Source organism: Lineus longissimus, chromosome 4 (assembly GCF_910592395.1).
Source record: "Lineus longissimus chromosome 4, tnLinLong1.2, whole genome shotgun sequence".
In the NCBI taxonomy this organism is placed as follows: domain Eukaryota; kingdom Metazoa; phylum Nemertea; class Pilidiophora; order Heteronemertea; family Lineidae; genus Lineus; species Lineus longissimus.
In genome coordinates, this window is record NC_088311.1 from 7,831,114 (window position 1) to 7,851,089 (window position 19,976).

Consider the following 19,976-nt stretch of genomic DNA (forward strand, 5'->3'; position numbering starts at 1 on the left):
GGAATGGAGGGCGAAAAGGTAAGGGAGCGAACAACCGCAATTCCCGTCGCGATTCCCATATTTGGCACACGCGTCATAATTTATTCATACGAATTCTAAATTCAAATTCAAATTAATGAAGTAATCTTTGTCTTACTTCTGGGTTGTTCCATGCTGTGTAACCGATTCCATCCCCGACCCATCTTTAATCCACGCGATGACTCCATTGAGAAGGCAGCCGAAACGTCTTCTATCCGATTTTACAGCTATAACTATACCCCCCCCCCCTCCCAACCACCATGCACCAACTACTCGCTACCATTGACATTGTGTGCTAGCCAACTGCTTCTTCAGTCAACTGCCATGATGGCATCATCCTAACTATTACACCACCACCCCCACCGACCACCACCACCACCCGAGTCTTCTCGCTCACCAGCCCTATTAACGAAGAGCTCCTTATCAAGGCCTGAGCCTTCCTCATATTACTTCTGGGTTGTTCCAGAGCATGCTGTGTAACCATTTCCATCCTCGACCCATCTTTAATCCACGCGAGGACTCCATTGAGAGGGCAGTCGAAACGTCTTCTGTCCGGTTTTACAGCTATAAATTGTTCTGTCATTTTGTCTGGGTCGGTCATCCTGTGTGAACTACCTGGAGACAAGGTACCTAGTGTTAATTATCTCTGTCAACCTCGTTCGCCTGTTGCCTCTCGGCTTGCACTCACTGAGACATGCGAGACGAAATCAAGAATCGCATTCCCGTCACGTGACCAGCAACAATTTGTTTAGCAATGGCGGACCGACTTTATTTCATGTATTTACACTTTTTTGCATTTACTTTTGCTGCTAAGTCTGCGCACTGGCTTAACTTTGTGGGAAACCAATTGACGTAGGAATGGTAAGGTTTTGGATTGAAGAAGAGACTGATCGGTCGACTGACTGAGTCACTGACAGTCACAGACACAGTGTCCAGTGACACTGACAGTACTCTAATCCATATCAATTATCATGTACATGCTCTACGGAGACTGAGTTAGTATTGGTCCCTCCTGCATGCACCATCATACCTGCATGACCATACAGTAAACTATGTGTGATGCATGCATGTCATGTATTAGTAGGCTACATGACAAGCAATGTAGGCCTAGTATTACTATAGATCCATGCACTTGATTGGGACCAACGTTTACAAAAACGTCGCGTCTCGTCACGTTACTGTAATGTAAAATGCATGGTGACGTGACGACGGCCAACACTACGTCATGTAAACGTTGTTCCCAATCAAGTGCATAGATCTATAATACTAGTGTGTCAGCTGAGAGTGACCACCAAGTAGTGAACTATATGAACTAGACCGCTCAGGCGGCTACAGCAGACTAAACAGTACACATACACACACTCAGACTGACGTCACCAGTCACTGTCCATCTCCGTCACACTGCCACTGTCTGACTCACTCGGTGACTGGTCACTGTCATCATCATGTCAGTGAACATTTGCTACAAAACTTACAAGCCATATTTTGGTAGTGCAGATGACGAACTCTGACATCTCTGTTTCCGTTCATAATTACATACGTCATATGGATATTGCACAGTAACATTAATTTGTAATCCCTTTTTAGCTCACCTCTTAGCAGAGGTGAGCTTATCCCATACCGTGGCGTCCGTCGTCCGTCGTCGTCGTCGTCGTCGTCGTCGTCCGTCGTCGTCCGTCGTCCGTTAGCAGGGCACGTTTCGTAACTGTTAGAGCTATTGAGTTGAAACTTGGTACACATGTACCCTTATGTAATGACACCTTGGAGACCAAGTTTCGGTCCGATTCGTTTCATGGTTTGGCCACCAGGGGGCCAAACGTTAAAAGTGAAAATATGCAATATCTCCCTTAATAGTAGTCGGGAAATTTTGAAAAAAATATGGCAGGTACTTCTAGCAAAGGTGCATCATATATCCTCCGGGTTTTTGATTTGACCTCCTTTTCAAGGTCACAGAGGTCAAAGTTTGCTGATTCACTGAACAGTAGTATGTTTCCTATCTATTTTAGCTAGAAGGTTTTAAACCAGTGTGGACATGTATCTGGGGATTCTCTATTCCACCCCTAAAATTTCGGCCGTTCGGACATCAAATATGGCCGCCAGGCAGCCATCTTGAAAAATAAACACAGTACTATTACTCCGAAACTAATGATCGGATTGCAACCAAATTTGATCTGGATGTATATCTATGTACTCTCTTACTAAATCCTTGATTTTTATCAAATGTGATAGCCAATATGGGTGCCAGGCGGGCATCTTGAAAAATTCTTAGTTTGGCCACCCGGGGGCCAAATTTAATGTCCAAAGTTAAAATGTTTGATTGCTCCTTTAATAGTGGTCTGATTTTCATAACATTTTTATGGTAGGTACTCCTAGCAAGGATACATTTCATAAATGTGGGTTTTTGATTTGACCTACTTCTCAAGGTCACAGAGGTCAAAGTTTTCCAGGCTCCCACTAGTAGACTTTGATATTTCGAGCATCGTACCGTCACAACCTCAGCACCGCCGAGTATCATGCAACTATTCATGATATTGTAACTGTCTGATTTGTACATTAGTGTATATAAGTTGATTACTCTCTTTTATGCTGTATTTAATGATATATTTGTGCTAATGATCAAGTATTCAAGGACAGTAGTCCTGTTAATCTGCCAACATAGTCATGTACGCATATTGATCAAACACCTTGTGTAACAGTTGTATCGTGTCGACGCCTGAAGACAATGTAAATTGAAAAGGGTCTAGCAATAAATACTTTAACAACAACAGGTCAAAGTTTTCCTATGGCACTGCCATTTTACAATGACGGCACGTTTTGTCACTGCTTTAGCTACAGATCCCTAACTTGGTACGAATGTACCCCTATACTCTTAGACTAAACTGCAGTCTTTTTCTGATTCTCAGTTTGGCCAGCAGGGCCCCAAATGTTAATAGTGGACTCTCCCCTAAGGGTGCCTTGAAATGCTGCTAAGTGGGATGTCATAGTCTAAGCCTAGGCAAATGCAGGATTAATTAATATCATTGTAAAACATTACTTCACTTCTTTCTTACATTTAAAACCATGCTAATGCTTCATCCATCTTCCCTTCACAAGAGGTGAGCACAATGGCCCTGGCCATTTCATATTTATGATTTTAGGTGATTTAATCTGACCAGACCTACAATACATGAACCCTAGCCTAGCTATTGCTTGCTGATTCAAAAAAGATGGATTTCCGAATTGGAAGTCTGTTGTTCACCTCCAAATTTGATTCTGGTAATCTCACCAGAGTTGAGAAAGTGACAAGGGATGAGGATGATGATAACATGGGTGAGTGATTACAATGATATGCAAATATGAAATAGAGTGCAGAAAGTGATTCGGACAGTAATTGCCTGAATAAATTGCGATTGCATGAAGCATTTCCAATCAAAAGTTATTCATTTTTCAAAGTGCTCTGTTCGTTTTACAAACAACAAAATACCTTGACAACATTACATGAATTGTGGGCTTTACCATAATTTGTTATAGTTTATGACTTAACCTAATAATAGTAATAAAACAATGAATTTTCTTATTCTAGGTCGCTTAATGATGGGTGGAGAGCCACGATCTGACTATGAATTTAATGTTTGGACCCGCCCCGACTGTGCGGGGACTGAATATGAAAATGGAAATAGGTGAGCTGTACCTTGCTTCGTCAATATTTGATACAAACAATTGAGCGCTGTAATCCTATACAGGGTATCTCTTTCAAAAAACGCAACAGTTACTAAAAGCATGATTATAGGAATACCCTATGTATGTTATCACCATGTGAAGACGATAATTTGTAGATGTGCTAGGTACAAAGCTTTAGTTAGAGTCTAGAGACCAGTTCCAGGCCGTTCCCTTTCTGGATGGCTGCACAATCATTGTTTGAATGGGGTGGAGTAAAATGGTATTTGTTCCATGTTGTGTAAATGGTTTCGATGATCTTGTTCATTTGGCCTAATCCTTTGCAGAATGGGCTTTGGGGCACTGATAACATAACTTACACCAACTGTGATGTTTTTATCATCATCAATTTTTGACTGAAACCCACACTTAAAATTACAGGTCCTGGTTCTACTTTGGTGTCAAAGGAGGTGTTCCAGGACGACTGTTGAAGATCAATATTCAGAATATGAATAAACAAGGCAAACTTTATGGCCAAGGATTTGCACCTATTGTCAAAACAGTACCTGGAAAGCCAAAATGGGAGCGGATAAGGGATAAAGTCACATTTGAGGTAAGATGCTAATCCTAGTTTAAAATCTTACAGTTCCTGATCAGAAGTTACACTGCATGTAGTCACAGACCTAAGAGATCAAGTCGAATGGGTGTTTTTAGCTCACCTCTTAGCAGAGGTGAGCTTATCCCATACTGTGGCGTCCGTCGTCCGTCGTCGTCGTCGTCGTCGTCGTCGTCGTCGTCGTCGTCGTCGTCGTCGTCGTCCGTCGTCGTCCGTCGTCCGTTAGCAGGGCACGCTTCGTAACTGTTAGAGCTATTGAGTTGAAACTTTGTACACATGTACCCTTATGTAATGACACCTTGGAGACTAAGTTTCGGTCCGATTCGTTTCATGGTTTGGCCACCAGGGGGCCAAACGTTAAAAGTGAAAATATGCAATATCTCCCTTAATAGTAGTCGGGAAATTTTGAAAAAAATATGGTAGGTACTTCTAGCAAAGGTGCATCATATATCCTCCGGGTTTTTGATTTGACCTCCTTTTCAAGGTCACAGAGGTCAAATGGTGTAAATTGGCCGTTAGGATGTAACGATGGCACGTTTCTAAACTACAATGACTATTGATACCAAATTTGGTACACATTTACCCCTTAGTCAGGTGATCTCAGGGACCGAAGTTTGGTCCAATATGATTCACCACTTGACCACCAGGGGGCAAAATCCAAAAACCTTAAAAATGCGATTATTCCTTAACTTCTTGCCCGATTGCCACCAATTTGATATCATGGGTACATCTAACCACCATACAGTATATGTCACACAGGTTTGTAATTTGACCTTCTTGTCAAGGTCACAGAGGTCAAATGGCGTAAATTCGCCGTCAGGCCGTAACTATGGCACGTTTCTTAACAGCAATGACTATTGATCACAAATTAAGTACACATGTACCCCTTGGTCAGGTGATCTTAGGTACCGAAGTTTGGTGCAATCTGATTTGCCGTTTGGCCTCCAGGGAGGGGGCCAAATCCTAAATTCTTCAAAATGCCATTATTCCTAGCAATGACTTGCCCGATTGGCACCAATTTTATATCATAGGTACATCTAATTCTAACAACCATTCAATGTGTCACCCGGGTCTTCTTTGATTTGACCTACTTTTCAAGGTCACAGAGGTCGAATGTACTGTAAATTGGCCATTTTGGGGAAATTGTAATTGCTTGGACCTACATCAAACCTAACACTACATGACACAATACCATGCTCTTTATCCATCTTTCCTCCACATGAGGTGAGCACAATGGCCGTGGCCATTTCATTTAAGCTTGAAACAAGTGACAGAAGTCAACAGATTTAGATTTAATTCCATGATCTAGGACTTGGCTAATAATAATGCTGATGGCTTTCAGTAATTCTTATCTCTATAAGTCCTCCAATCATAAATTGAACGCAGATGCTTGTTAGGTCTCATAATAGTATGTTAGATGACTGGTGCCGGATGTCACACCTTGAAGGGCATATCCAGTGTGACCTGAACACAAACACATTATGGCATGAGGCAAGAGTAACGTTTGAGTAAAGCAGCGTAAAAAGGAATAACCAGACACTGGACTGGTACTGCGTAAGCTGCCATGCTCACTTTTGCCTTACAGGAGATTAGGCAACAGTGCCAAAAAGAAAGCTGTGGCGCTTACTTGTGCAAGAGCCACACTAGTATTTCAGCACGCCAACATTTTGCATTTAAGCTTGTATTGAAGTAGTACCATCACATGCTTTTTAGTGGTTTTAAAAATCTTTTATCATCTGTGAGCCATATTGCCTCGTAAATGTATAAATGTATATTTCTTACTCCTGGGCCCTGTTAGCTTTTTACCTTTGCTTGATATCGGTCTAAGAGCTTTGCATTGGAGCTCATGTTTGTATTTTACCCCAGACCGATGAAAATGAAGTTAATCTATGTGGTGTTTGAATTATGTTTTATGAGTAAAATAGTACAACAATTGGAAGAAAATATTGAAAAAAGATATTCCTTCTTTTCCAGGTTGTTGATACTCAGTTCATATTATCGTTTGTCCATCGTTTTGCTGATTTCCGCGGGTCGACGACTTACTTTGCCTTCTGTTACCCATGGTCCTATGCCGAGTGTCAAGATAGGCTTGGTGAACTTGATGTCAGATTTGAAAAATGCTGGAAATTGTCATCGAAAAGGTGAGCAAGGTAGTTTAGTTCAGTAAATGATTTCGGTTTTTTTTAGCAATCTCAGGGCTAATACAATGTAGTGTAGAGACTGTCAGTATCTTCTCTTAAGAGAATCTTTTTTTGCTCCCAATAATTGGCAAACTTGTTTGTAAGAAAGTAACATAGTATGCATTTTGACTGCATCAAGTTATTTCAATAAAAATATGAATAAGAAGTTCTGTATTTTGCTTTTGATGTAGCCCTCCAGAATCAATCTATTACCACCGTGAGCTGATGTGCTACAGCCAGGAGAAGCTACGCATAGATCTGATCACAATCTCATCCTGCCATGGTATCTGTGACGAGGAAGAACCCAAGTTTGATCCAAAACTCTTCCCTGACACGCAAGCAAAAAGGTGCAAGAAGTTTAGTGGGAAAAGGGTGTATGTGTTGACCAGTCGAGTTCACCCTGGCGAGACCCCAGCAAGCCATGTCTTCAACGGTTTCCTTGATTTCATCCTACGGGAAAATGATGCACGTGCTGTCCGCCTACGACAGCTATACGTTTTCAAAATGATTCCTATTCTAAATCCAGATGGCGTAATGATGGGACATTATCGAACAGATACGAGAGGCGTAAATCTAAATCGGGTGTACCTAGATCCTGACTTTAGGTACTATCCATCGATTTATGCCGCAAAAGCTTTACTGGCGTATCACCATGTTCACAATCGCGTAATCAAACCGGCCACCCCTCCACCAGATCCTACCGGTGCATCGCAGGAGAATGAGGCCAGTGCTAACTTTGAAGGTGCTAATACTCGTGATCAAAGGGTTATCAGATCAAACAGTCTGCAGCAGCCTCGGTACAAAAACCAGAATCAACGTGTCCAGGGTCCTGGGCAACGATACCCAGCCCGAAACCGGACCATAAACATTGTACACAGAGACAACATAGATAATAAAGCTGTGAAAACAAATCAAGGTGACAGTTGTTCGAGTTCGGAACAAGCGAAAAACGGCGTCCATGTTTTTACAGAGAATGCAAAAAGACATCCGGATGCGGTTATATGTGCGTCTGCTATGTCGTCTGCATGTTCAGTTGATAAAGCATCCGAGGTGATATCACACGGTGTTCCTGTTGGTGGTAATGCTGAAATGGTGGAAGAGGAATTGCTTCCTATTTTTCAAACAATTGACATTGGCTTGGAGAAGGACCTACGCTTGGATATCAATCAAGGGGACTATGAGGAAGAAATGGCTGAAATTGGACCGGAGCAAGCCCATTCTTTCTATAACGTTGCTAATGATGTGAATTCAATGTTAGGCAATTTTCAGGATGATGATCCAGAATTAGATGCGATAACGGATAATCTCGGAAACGAAGGATCTGATGACGATGATGGTGGATTCGTTCCCAAAATGGATGGGATCCCAAAGGCACCTCATCTAGCTGATCCGAAGTTTCTGGAAATCCCTCCAAATGAAAGTGGTATTGCATTCTATGTAGATCTCCATGGCCATGCTTCTAAACGGGGGTGCTTTATCTACGGAAATTACCATGAAAATGAGGAAACCATGGTAAGAACCAGGCGAATTTAGTTCATTTTCAAAGAAAACAGATTACGGCCATTACGGTGGAGTAAGGCAAGTTCGATAAAGGGATGATCAGGTCTCGTGCTGTGTGAGGGGTTTAAACCAGGCACCTCTTGACTGCTAGCAGAGCATCCGAGCCAGTAGTTGACTGCTACTCAATAAATTTGAAGTCCTTGTGATGTCACAATGTCCAACTCATTTCATTAGGATGATTGAATGGATATTGGAACCTGAACAAAATTATAGAATTCTGAGTTATATATTTCAGTTCTCTTGAGAACTAGTTCATCCTTTATATTTTCAGATTGACTGCATGCTGTTCCCAAAACTGATAGCCATGAACACTGCCCATTTTGACTTTACTGGCTGTAACTTCAGTTTGAAGAACATGTACACCAAAGATAAGAGAGATGGTATGACGAAGGAGGGGAGTGGAAGGGTGGCCATCTTTAAAGCCATTGGCATCACACACAGGTAAGTTCATTTTACTGGCTTCGAATATGGTTTGAGTAAACGCTGATGTTGTTAGCTGTTTATTACTATCAGTAGTTTATAAAGACTTCTGATGAGTACCTGTAGACGTTGCAGCAAGGCGTGTACCTTTTCAAGGCCTGTGCGAATATCAGAATGACAATGTAAACTGCTGATGATGCGAGGTCACACTGTACAAGCAGAGCCAGCCAGCGTCACAGTGACACATTGGATCTTACAAGATGTGAATGGTTTCGCTATGGTTGTTTCACTTCATTTGTTCTTTTTCTGTTAACAAAATTGACCTCTTCATGAGCCCCGAAAAGGCACTTGCCAATTCAAATAGCCACTACCTTTAATATTGTCAGAGGAAGTTGGAAGTGGAATGATTGGGAGGATTGCAAAAAAGGGTTGCACTGTCCAGAATGACAAGGGTCATTGCTTCCTTTGAAGAGTGAAGCATCCTGAAGTGCTCAGTGATGCAAAATGATATGCAATTTGTCTAATAAACGTCTTTCTTGATTAACTGGATTTATTCTCAGCAACTATTGGACTAACAGTATGTCATATTCTCTTTTAGTTACACCCTAGAATGTAACTACAACACTGGACGAATGGTGAATTCTGTCCCTCCTGCCAGTGGCGATGATGGACGAGCCACTCCGCCACCTCTTGCAGGATTCCCTCCAAAATACACAATGGCTCATTACGAAGATGTAGGAAAAGCCTTAGCAGTAGCGGCTCTGGACATCACGGAGACGAACCCATGGTGTAGGATTGTAAATTCGGAGTACAATCATCTGCATGGTGTGAGAGAATGGGTCAGGCGGTACATCAGGAGTTGGAAAGGCGGTCCGAGGGGCATCCGACAAATGCCTAGGATGCCTGTGGTCACAAATAAACAAACATCGTAAGTGTTGTCCTCACTTTTATAGAATCTGGATCGGGAATACGTAAAGCCCCGTTTTGATTGCAGTGATCCTTCATGTCTCAATCAAGGAAAGCTCAGTTGAAATTTGATGGCAAATATTCAATATGATCCCTGTTCGAATAGATATTAATTCCTCGCTGTAGGTCTGTGGTTGTTTAATCAAGACCGCTGGGGGATCAACTGCTTGTTAGGCAAAAACTGCTTGTTACACAAAATCAACTCAATAAGGACGTTAAATTGGTTACGGCACGCATTTCCATTGGTTATTATGAAATTTGAAATCTAATATCTTCTTTATTTTTTGCAGTGCACAGTCAGGCCAGTCCACCTCATCTGTCTCCGGCAATTCCACTGCAACCACCCGTGGCAGTTCGAATCGCTTTGCCTTTGGTTCAAGTTCTGATAGCAGTTCATCCAACTCAAACCCTAATGCGTATAGGAATACCAGTGTGTACAGGAGGCCCCCGGCAGCTCCACCCGTAAGGAAAGAACTTGGGCCAATTAAAGATGGTGAGTGGAAAATTGTCTTGTTTCCTTCTGTTCTGAATTCAAGCATTTGAAGAGTATCATGGCCAACAAAATATGTATCCATAATGAACATGTGCTCTCATTCCAGTGAGCCACAAATCTGTGCCAACAGTGGGTCCTTCCAACGCATCAACCAGAGCCCAACGTAGAATGACCTTGCCAGCATGTGGCAACAACTCAAGCGTAAACAACCACCAGCAACGCCAATCCAAAACTCCACCACCTGGTCAAATTCCTCTCACACCAGAAAACAAACAAAAACTGACATCGTCTGAATTCAAACTTCCACTACGCCTCGCCACTGCTACCGACTTCAAATCACTTGGGGAAGCTGTGTCCGATTATAAATTTACTCGGACATATCTGCACCAAGAAAAAAGTATTCTGTCCAAAGATGCTGCTGACAAAACGTTCTCCATGACGCATATTAGGAATACTAGTTCTTCACCTGCTGATGTCGGGACGTTAGTGACAGAGGAAGAGAAAGTGCAACAGCTGAAAAATGTAAGTGATTTCAGTACAAAACGAAAATGAAAATATGACAACTAACAGTTAATTTTTGGTTAATTATTGAGAAAAGATTTAGAATCTCTCCAAGTTGGTGTCCCATTTATGGGAAGCATAATCGACCATTGACCGATCTTCATCAGATATGAGCAAAAGACTAAATCCGTTGTTATATCATACTAAACCGTTTTTTGCAGCTAAGTGGCAAACGAAAGCCACCAAAACGCCTTGATGGAGCAAAACCCATTGAACCACCAAAGTAAGTTTTATACAATACCAGGGGAATGGTGTACAATAACCATTAGTATGTTTGGAAACTATTTGAATACTTCCATTCTATCTTAAAATGTTGAGATTAACATTTAAATTGTGCCCCAATGTACTCTGAAAATGAAACGGGAGGCAACTGTACATAGTCATACACTGTACATGTATATCACACAGGAATCTTATCACAGCACAACTCGGCATAGAGTATGCACAAAGGGTGTTTACCAAACTATTACAATCTCATTCGACTTTCTTAAACCTCATGTCGATACAACTAGAGGTTATCTGTATTTGACCTCCTCAAACACACACCTGATTCTTCACACTAATGCATTATCACATTGTGCAATTTCACTTGAAATTCTAACTTACACTGACAGTCCCTAGGTCATAAATGTTGGCTGAGCATTATAAGATTGTTGGTCCATGAATAAACCAGTGTCACGTCCCTATGATGGTTTCGTTTTGATACAGATCTGATCCGCCAAAGAGACGTGTCCTCAAATTGAAGAACCAGCGACGGAGTTCATCACACAGTCCAAAGAGTGCCAAAGGTACGAGGGGTAAAAATAGTAGCGGCACTGACAGCGATGTCGAAAAGAAGCGATACCGGAGACGTCGGTTCTCGAAAAAGCAGACGAATTTGAAAGACAATGAAGAAGAAACAGGAGGTGATTTGGATTAGAGATTATGTGCGATTTATTTAGGACTGATGTGTGTCACATACTCACAGTAGATCACCAAATTGAACCCACCATGAAAGTGAAACTTGTCATACAATTTTAACATAATTTTTCAGACAAACCTTATTTTTTCACATCTTTTCCATTAACATATCACAATTCACTTAGATGATTACTTTGATGCACATTCTGATATGATACTTGTTTTAATCCTCCATGCCAAAGGGAATGAACAGTTGGATTTATCACAGCTTTGCAATTCAAGTGAATTGGGTGTTGTAATTGCATTATGCTAGTGGCTAATCAAGTCCACTCATGTAAGGCTTCAGAGCTCATTAGGACATGTAGGACTATAGGAGGTCCATTCTAATACCAGAAAAACAACAAACAAGGCAAAAACGTCTACAGCAAAACCAATCACACTTGTGATATCCATTGCGCCATTGTGACGTAATTTGCTGGCTCTGTTAGTTCTTTTTGTGTGACGTTGCGTACACATCAGCAGTTGGCGTTGTTGTTGCGATGTTTATATGGGTCTTGAAAAGGTACCCTCCTCGCTGCGCCATCTGCAAGAATTTGTCAAAATTATAGCAGTTTGCAGTTAAGGATTTAAGATAAAACTGGGAAGCTTTCTTTGGCATTGAGGCATAACAAAAACTCGGCATATTTACTTCTTGCACAGCAGATAATTTCAATGAATGTGGTCTTCTCAAAGCATGACCTATTTGTTCATACTCAGAACTACTTGAGCATTGCTGCAAAGCGTTACTATCAATCTTCATGGGCTTCATCATGGAATCATTTCAAGATATGACTTGAGGCCAAAAAAGACGAACTTGTTCATCTTTTATGGCCTCCGATAAGTTTGATGTGATCCCATAATAAATAGTAAAGTGTTCTCAGTCACAGAAACCGTTCTATCCAGTGTTGATGACAAGGGCACAACTATCACTTGACGCATGTGGCTGCAGCTCTCGTCTCATGCCTCGAACTAAATTATGGGTGATATGAATAAAGACTAGCAAATGCTTTTACTTCAATTTTGTACAGAAAGGCCTAGTGTAAATGTACATGGAGTTTTAGATAAAAGCATTTGCTAGTCTTTATTCATATCACCCAATGTCTCGACCAGTCTTTATAGTTGGTCTTGATTGTCATTATCATAGTTAATCCACTCTAAAATGCGATATTTTCAAATGCCTTTCGAATGGTCTTCTGAGTATTCAAAGGTCAAGTCGACAAACCTAAAATGATGATGATGATGATGGATGATTTCCCCAACATTTCTTGCCATCGCTATAAAAAAAGATTACCACTTAAGTGGGGAGGTGTGAAAAGAGTGCCCAGTCCCTAACAATTCTAGAGTTGTCACCTAACTAGCATGTTGCACCTGTTTGCATGATCCTCTCCTCTTGTTCCTCTTAGATGAATTGAAGACACTGATGAATTCTGTTGGAGTCACCAGGCTTAAATTATCACCAAGGTAACATTGTATTCTAGAAAGGTTTAAGATGAATTTCCAGCTTCGATTCATCTTTGAGACTGAATTACAGTCATATAGTGATATTTTAAAACTGAACTGAAGAACATTTGCTCAGCGGTGAACCACATGAATTCCACATGAATATTTGAAATTCTTGTCTGACCCTTAGTATCAGGCGGGAAATAATGAAGTCCTATTCAATGTCAGAGGCTGCTGCTCCCGACCTACATGTACTTCATTATTTGCAGATTATGCACGCTTCCAATTAAAATGATGCATATTCTTTTACAAGTATAAAAGGTGGTTTATTAGTGTGTAAGCATTCTTCAAATTAGTTCAATTGAAGGTGTCTTGAGATGACTGTAATTCAATCTCAAAGCTTCGTCAGAGTTGGAATTCATCTTAACCTCTCTAACAAGCCTAGGTTGCCAGCTTGATTTTCTGAAATATTCGGAAGTAGATGATTCAAGTTTACGTACTGGATCATTTACAGAGAAAAAAGAGAGAGTGCATGTATTTATTTCTATCAGCATGTCTGCACTTCCCTCTAGAGCAGTGATGTCATAATCGTGTCTCTTATACTCTGTGTCTTGTATGTCTGTGTGCAGTTCATTGTCACTTTAATAAATAGGCACCGAGGTATTCGTTTGTTTGGCCGGATCTGATGGGCGACTTGCAAAGGATGTACCAAAAGATTGTATTGTACCTGTTTGAATTTCTGCCTTGTGTTTGCATTTGTTGCGCTCTCATGTTTTGTGTAAAACTTGAAGAACTCGAATGAGAGTCGTATTTTATCAAGAATCCCTTTCAGTTTTATTCATCAAAGTCCAATTATGGCCCCTGTGAAATGTTTGCTAAAGCTTTTGATTGGCAGTGGAATATATATTGCCTTTGCTACATAAAATGTAATGGTTGATGCATTGCAGTTGAAATTTCCAAACTTTACTTTGCATTTGACATTGCATTTGACATTGCATTTTTGCCAAATAACATGCTCATGGTTTCCAGTAACTTTGAAGCCAAAATCTTGATGATTGATGGAAATACACTATTCTTTCTGTTGCAGACCAACTGGCACTACTGTTCCAGAGATCCATTCCTCCAACCCAAGATCTTCTAGTCCTATCGGCAGATTGAGGTTGTCGACAACTAATGAAAACACAGTAAGTACATGATGTTTCAACTTTCTTCCGCTTGATGGTGCAACATGCCACACTCTGCCCAGGTGTGTAAATGGGTACTGGTACTGGTCTGATTTTAAAACCCCCAAATTTAAGTCAACACAAATTGCATAACAGGTAAATTGGGCAAAATTTGGGGGGAGGAACAACGGAACTGATGATGATGGACAAAAGAATGAAGGTCCAATAGAAGGCAAGGAAACCTACGTCGAGTCTCGGTGTCTACATTCGAGATTTACTGCGAGGCAATTCATGACCGCTTGCCGAAGACCTTAGCTGAGAGACCACCGCAGCTCCTAACTAGGGTTGATTAGTGTGGTGGGTTGTCTTGGTGGATGAAAATCATTCAGACTAGGCTTGCTTGCTGATCAGTTAAATTTCTCTTGTTGCAGTAATCATGGTATGTTCTTTATTTTCAGAGCTCGAGTGACTTAATCTCCACTGAGCTGATAGACCTGCATTCAAATGCTCCACCAGGATCCAGGGCTTTGAAGAGCAATATCTACTGGGTGGACTTGTAATAGCCGACCCCCGATGATCTAGGATCAATTTTCGCTGTAACTAGAATTGTCCAATCTGCAACAGGAAAGACATTCTTTGAAAGAGAAACTGTACCTGTTGATGAAGTACTGGTACCACAGAAGTGGTCCTTGGCCATTGTCCGATGGGGAGGATGGGGGGGGGGAGAGGGCCGTGGAAGGCTTTTATATGACTTAGTTTGTTTTACAAAGAATTCTCTGAGTTCGCCATGGTAAACATTAGGTTGAAAACAAAAGCATTTATTTTCTGTTCTCGAGAAAACTTTCTATTAGTGAAGTTTTCCATTTTTGTAGACTTATGTGGGAGTAACTAATATCATTTTGATGTTCTGAAATGTTCATACTTTCATTTGTACTTAATGGGATAATTCACTCTGCAGTATTTAAAACAGTTGCAGTATTTATCCTTTCTGTTTAATGGCTTATTATATCTACATTTTTATATCAAACAACTCGAAGGTTGCCTGCCATATTGAAGTGGCTAGTTGGGTTCCTATTGCTATTGTGTTTGTAACCTCTTCAATCTGTGCCATTCTTTATTTATCTGAATTGATTGGAATTTTAGATAGTGAGCATGGTATGTTCATATTGGATTTTATTTAGATCTGTGATAGAAATATTTATAGCAGCATTAGGAAAGCTGCTGCCGCCTCTTTGGGGTATTTAGATTAGTTCAATCTAAAATTTCTGTTGTAATTTTTGGCAGTGCTCTGATCTCAACGAAATTCTAATTGGCAAAGTTTGTTTATTTTGAGCATGCAAACCTTTTTTCATCTCAGTCAAGTCTTATCAAAGTTTACTTGAGATGACTTCAAACCGGATTGTACATTGCACTGTATCGTATGTTCACGAAATGTTGGCATGGAATAAGCTGTATATAATTGAAATTGAACGAGAAAAGAATGATGCTTTATTTATTGGCAGTCCCAAGCTAGACTGAGGCAGTTCTACATTTGTGTGATTTAGGTATAAGGTAAATCTGCCTAAGTCCCAAGCTAGACTGAGGCAGTTCTACATTTGTTTGATTTAGGCATAAGGTAAATCTGCCTAAGTCCCAAGCTAGACTGAGGCAGTTCTACATTTGTGTGATTTAGGTATAAGGTAAATCTGCCTAAGTCCCAAGCTAGACTGGGGCAGTTCTACATTTGTTTGATTTAGGCATAAGGTAAATCTGCCTAAGTCCCAAGCTAGACTGAGGCTGTTCTACATTTGTGTGATTTAGGTATAAGGTAAATCTGCCTAAGTCCCAAGCTAGACTGGGGCAGTTCTACATTTGTGTGATTTAGGTATAAGGTAAATCTGCCTAAGTCCCAAGCTAGACTAAGGCAGTTCTACATTTGTTTGATTTAGGTATAAGGTAAATCTGCCTAAGTCCCAAGCTAGACTAAGGCAGTTCTACATTTGTTTGATTTAGGCATAAGGTAAATCTGCCTAAGTCCCAAGCTTGACTGAGGCAGTTTTACATTTGTTTCATTAGGTATAAGGTAATTTAGGCATAATGTTATTCCATTGACCTTCCTACATACCAGACAAAGGAAAGGGCAAAAACTTTTTTTAAAAGAGTTTTCCAACTTACCACTTGAGAGTTTGTCTCCAATCGAAGAAATAACTGCATTAATTGAGAGGTTTTTCTTGATTGTGCTATTTTCATATTGTTATATAAAGGCTCTAGCGTGAACACGGCTATAGACCTATTACACATACGTAAGACTGATAATTGATGTGTGATTTAGATGAGCTGTTTTTATTTTCTAACATTTGAGATACCCAGTTATTTGTAAAAGAGAGAATTAGATTGGTACACAAAAAATATTGTACATGAACATTTTCAATGATGAAACATGTATTTTTATAGTACAGATTGTGTATATTCTCAACCACTGACTTTTGTAATTGTATGCAAAAAATGTCCTGCCTTCACTTTATCTAAACCACAACACTTGTATGAATACTTATACTACCCCACAAAGAATGTAAAACATTTGTATCATAAATTCTTTTAACTATAACACATACTTGTCACAAAATTAGACTATTTTTATAAATACCAGTATAGTTATGTGTGTGATTTTACTTTAGTTTATAGAATAAGACGAAATCCTGTATGACTTGTTTTCATTTCTGCTGGTTTGTTTTATTTACACCTGGTTTATTTTTTAATGTCACAGAAATAAAATATTTTCAACAAAATGTTGCATTCATTGATCTCTTATTCTGTATCATCTTGACCCGCAATGTTTTGAGAGCGCTCAAAGTCACTCACCCGAAATGGTGAGAGTCAGGATGATTCTATATGGGAGCGAGATATTTATCAGGAACTGGTTGTGACTTTGTCTCCATTGGTCATACTGAACTTCCAGCGGTATCTGACGTGCGTAGTCTGTAAAGCTTAGCAATGTCGATACATTGAGAGTCACGATGCCATTGGTGTTCATTAGTCATTACTTGCAAGACTAGCATACTAATGCATTATGTTGCTCGAGTCTAGCAAGTGAATATGCTATATGCAGGCTTACTGACAGCGTCACCTCCTTAGCATCCCGAGGTGCAGGGCCGGAGAGGCGAACATTAACCCCTGATTTCCTCGGGATGCCTCCTTAGATTTTGGTGAAGTGCATGACCCTGTCCGATGTTTTTCTATATTGCTGGACTGAACCCTTACTGGATGTGACAGCCTTAGTGGCAGTATCAAATCAGTCACAAATGTACTTCAGAACTCGACTTATGATGACGATACTCTTGGATTCGGAAATGTTTGCAATGTGCATTATACCTTTCCATCAATGACAATTTATCTAAACCTCTCTATTGCAACTGGTGTATTTTTCGTCCAACAGGAGGCGACACTGGTGCCCACGTGATAGCCTTTTCGTGTTGGTTGCCATTTTCGCCCGTAGGTGAGTTTTCATGTGATTTTAAATCGCTATTATCTCCGTTTCATTGAATATAAATCTAATTTTGAATAATACACGTTGTACATTAAAGATTTGTTTGTGTTTCAGGAGTAATCAAACTGAAGTAAAATGCAGAACGACGCCGGCGAATTCGTGGACATGTATGTCCCTCGTAAATGGTAAGCAATGTACACGAAACAATGTATTTCATACATCATGTACAGGGCCGTTCACATTGTATGTTCGAATTCATGAATGAATGATAGATGATTGAGCTTGTTGATAAATTGCAACCTGCAGTGATCTATGGCTTTTTGACAAGGAGGACATTCATTCCGATTTTTTAATAAAAATCCTGAAAGAATTGATTATGATTGAATGAATGAATGTTGAATGTCATCCCAGACGATGTCAATGTCAATGAGAATGACGTGGTGCACGCGATACAATCAATAACTGATCCAAGTATTTCCGAGAAGGCCGAAGGGGAAACGCAGTCGAACCAAAGATAGCCGGGCCCTGAAGCCAGTGAGTGATGCCCGATGGTGTCAACTTTAAAATGAGGGTTTTGGGTGGCGCATCCTCTCACCGAAAAACTGGGAAACCTGGGTGCCCAAGGAGCATTTTTGCTCAGGGCATCAGAGACTGAGCTTAGAATAGTCATTAAATTCTTGGCGAAGTGGTGCCGTCATTCTGCCATGAAAAAGGTGATGCTCATTTCATGTGCATTTTCTACCTTTTCAGCTCTGCCAGCAACAGAATCATTAACGCCAAGGACCATGCCTCCATTCAGATCAACTTTGCCGAGGTAAGATGGGCTTGACTTATGCCATGACATTAGGACACAATATTGGGACTGTTAGACATTTCAGATGGTCTCTTGACGAGGGCCAGCAATAGTCTAGAATAGCATAGCATTTCCCAAGTGAACAGTTCTTCAAGGTAGCCCATTTGGACCAAACAGATTTTGAAATTGGTTGACTATCTCCTAGGGTACTTAATCCAACACAATCTCGCGTGCTATTGAGATTTATTTCGTGACTCATCGTAAGGTGTTCAGGAAAACAAACTTGAACATCTGATCTGATCGAACTAATATTTTAAATCTTTTGAACTCCTATTCAGGTTGATGAGACCACTGGCAGGATGACTGGCAACTACAAGACCTATGCCATCTGTGGTGCAATCAGGAGGATGGTAAGATCCAGTTTTTTGTTAGTACTACTCCTAATGCACTGGGATGTAATGCTTGACGATTATGCACAGGGGTGCAACAAAAAACAGACCCCAATCACCTTACCTGAAGTAAGAGGGCTAAACCCAAATCAAATCGAAAAAATGTTTAAAAATGTCAAATAACCTGAAATGTGTCAAGACATTATTAAAAATGCAAGCTGAGGAAGTAGAAGTGTGTTTGACTGAAACTGTGGACTCAATTCGATGCTACCTTGCATATTGCGATGTTCTGCCGACCAGTTGATAGAACCAGTTAAAACAGAAGACCCTTTATTTCAGAATATCTGTTGTCTCGTGCCGAATCTGAAGCCTGACAATTGTAGGTGTCTTGAATTCTGTGAATGTGTGTTTTTAATATCTTGCCATTTTGTCTTCAGGGCGAATCTGATGACTGCTTATTACGATTGGCAAAGAAGGACAACATGGTTGGAAAGAACTACTGAGAGGACAGTTTTGTAGCATCAGTTATTATGTAAAAAGAAGCAAAATAAAATTAGAAAATACATATGTGCATCAGTTGTTATTGGTTGTGCTGCATGAAGCGTGTTTTTGTGCATCGCAAATGAATTGAGCTAGTCTTGATTCTGTGTCTGCAATTTTGAAGTTTTCTTGACACAGGAAAGTGACATAGGCGACAGTGGTGCTGTCTAGCGGTAGAAAGTAGAACTAATGGTTTTGGACGAAGATTTCATTTTCTGCCGCGAGACGGCGCCATTTTCTCTTAAACCAATTTCGTACCGAGGGTTGTCCGCTGAGCTTGAAATCATTGCACCAAAGGCCGAGAGAGAATCCGAGTGTGTGACGCTAATCAAGACTTATGACAATGGAACCTACCACAGCAAACATCTCTCTCTATTAAGAACACTAGTTTTAGTCCCAAAGTTGTAGTTTTCATTAAATTTGACCTCCCATCAGGACACCTCTAAGATGGCACTCGTCAGTCCCATGAGTGTCCTTTATTTTTGTTCCCCAAACGAGGCTAGGGACTCCAATACAGTCCCTTTCTTCATCCTGATTGTCCTTCCTCTATGTACCTGGCGATAAGACGAGGCCTGTCCATTGCGACTGGAGTGTAAATGGAGCATCTGAAGCTAATAATTAGAATTAAGCACTCCAAGCAAATGGATTTACTGGCTCTTCTACTGTATTAGAGGGGACTGAGGGCTTCACTTCCCTCCAAGGGACGATGTCACAACCTACTCAACACCAGCTCGAGCATGGGCTAACCACAGGTTGTGACATTGTCCCTATCAACTTGTTTGTAGCATGGTGAACA

General features: G+C 40.6%; 2 protein-coding genes across 4 annotated transcripts; both read left to right on the top strand.

Moving 5' to 3' along the window:
* The first annotated feature begins 750 nt into the window (after positions 1-750).
* Positions 751-16,912, top strand: LOC135486081 (cytosolic carboxypeptidase-like protein 5). Of its 3 annotated transcripts, none has more exons than XM_064768587.1 (15): positions 751-879; positions 3,156-3,327; positions 3,581-3,677; positions 4,096-4,267; positions 6,245-6,411; positions 6,642-7,962; positions 8,282-8,451; positions 9,029-9,358; positions 9,687-9,889; positions 9,996-10,411; positions 10,612-10,673; positions 11,159-11,238; positions 12,793-12,850; positions 13,917-14,013; positions 14,451-16,912. In XM_064768587.1, exons 2-15 carry the CDS (start codon positions 3,225-3,227, stop codon positions 14,550-14,552), a joined length of 3,378 nt encoding a protein of 1,125 aa, XP_064624657.1. In that variant the 5' UTR covers positions 751-879; positions 3,156-3,224; the 3' UTR covers positions 14,553-16,912. The 3 variants fall into 3 exon arrangements, with proteins under 3 accessions (XP_064624657.1, XP_064624656.1, XP_064624658.1); XM_064768586.1 differs by having other exon boundaries at positions 11,159-11,355; positions 14,451-16,911; XM_064768588.1 differs by lacking the exon at positions 12,793-12,850 and having other exon boundaries at positions 11,159-11,355.
* A 500-nt stretch (positions 16,913-17,412) lies between these two features.
* Positions 17,413-19,205, top strand: LOC135486082 (small ribosomal subunit protein eS21-like). The gene is made up of 5 exons (XM_064768589.1): positions 17,413-17,467; positions 17,573-17,643; positions 18,209-18,272; positions 18,590-18,661; positions 19,078-19,205. Exons 2-5 carry the CDS (start codon positions 17,594-17,596, stop codon positions 19,141-19,143), a joined length of 252 nt encoding a protein of 83 aa, XP_064624659.1. The 5' UTR covers positions 17,413-17,467; positions 17,573-17,593; the 3' UTR covers positions 19,144-19,205.
* Positions 19,206-19,976: the final 771 nt, after the last annotated feature.

Excerpts from the sequence above, each read along its gene's own strand:
- LOC135486081 (XM_064768586.1), top strand. The coding sequence starts at position 3,225 with ATGGATTTCCGAATTGGAAGTCTGTTGTTCACCTCCAAATTTGATTCT. Across the intron at positions 8,452-9,028 it reads GCCATTGGCATCACACACAG|TTACACCCTAGAATGTAACT; the intron begins GTAAGTTCATTT and ends ATTCTCTTTTAG. Across the intron at positions 10,412-10,611 it reads AAGTGCAACAGCTGAAAAAT|CTAAGTGGCAAACGAAAGCC; the intron begins GTAAGTGATTTC and ends CGTTTTTTGCAG.
- LOC135486082 (XM_064768589.1), top strand. The coding sequence starts at position 17,594 with ATGCAGAACGACGCCGGCGAATTCGTGGACATGTATGTCCCTCGTAAA. Across the intron at positions 17,644-18,208 it reads ATGTATGTCCCTCGTAAATG|CTCTGCCAGCAACAGAATCA; the intron begins GTAAGCAATGTA and ends CTACCTTTTCAG. Across the intron at positions 18,273-18,589 it reads TTCAGATCAACTTTGCCGAG|GTTGATGAGACCACTGGCAG; the intron begins GTAAGATGGGCT and ends ACTCCTATTCAG.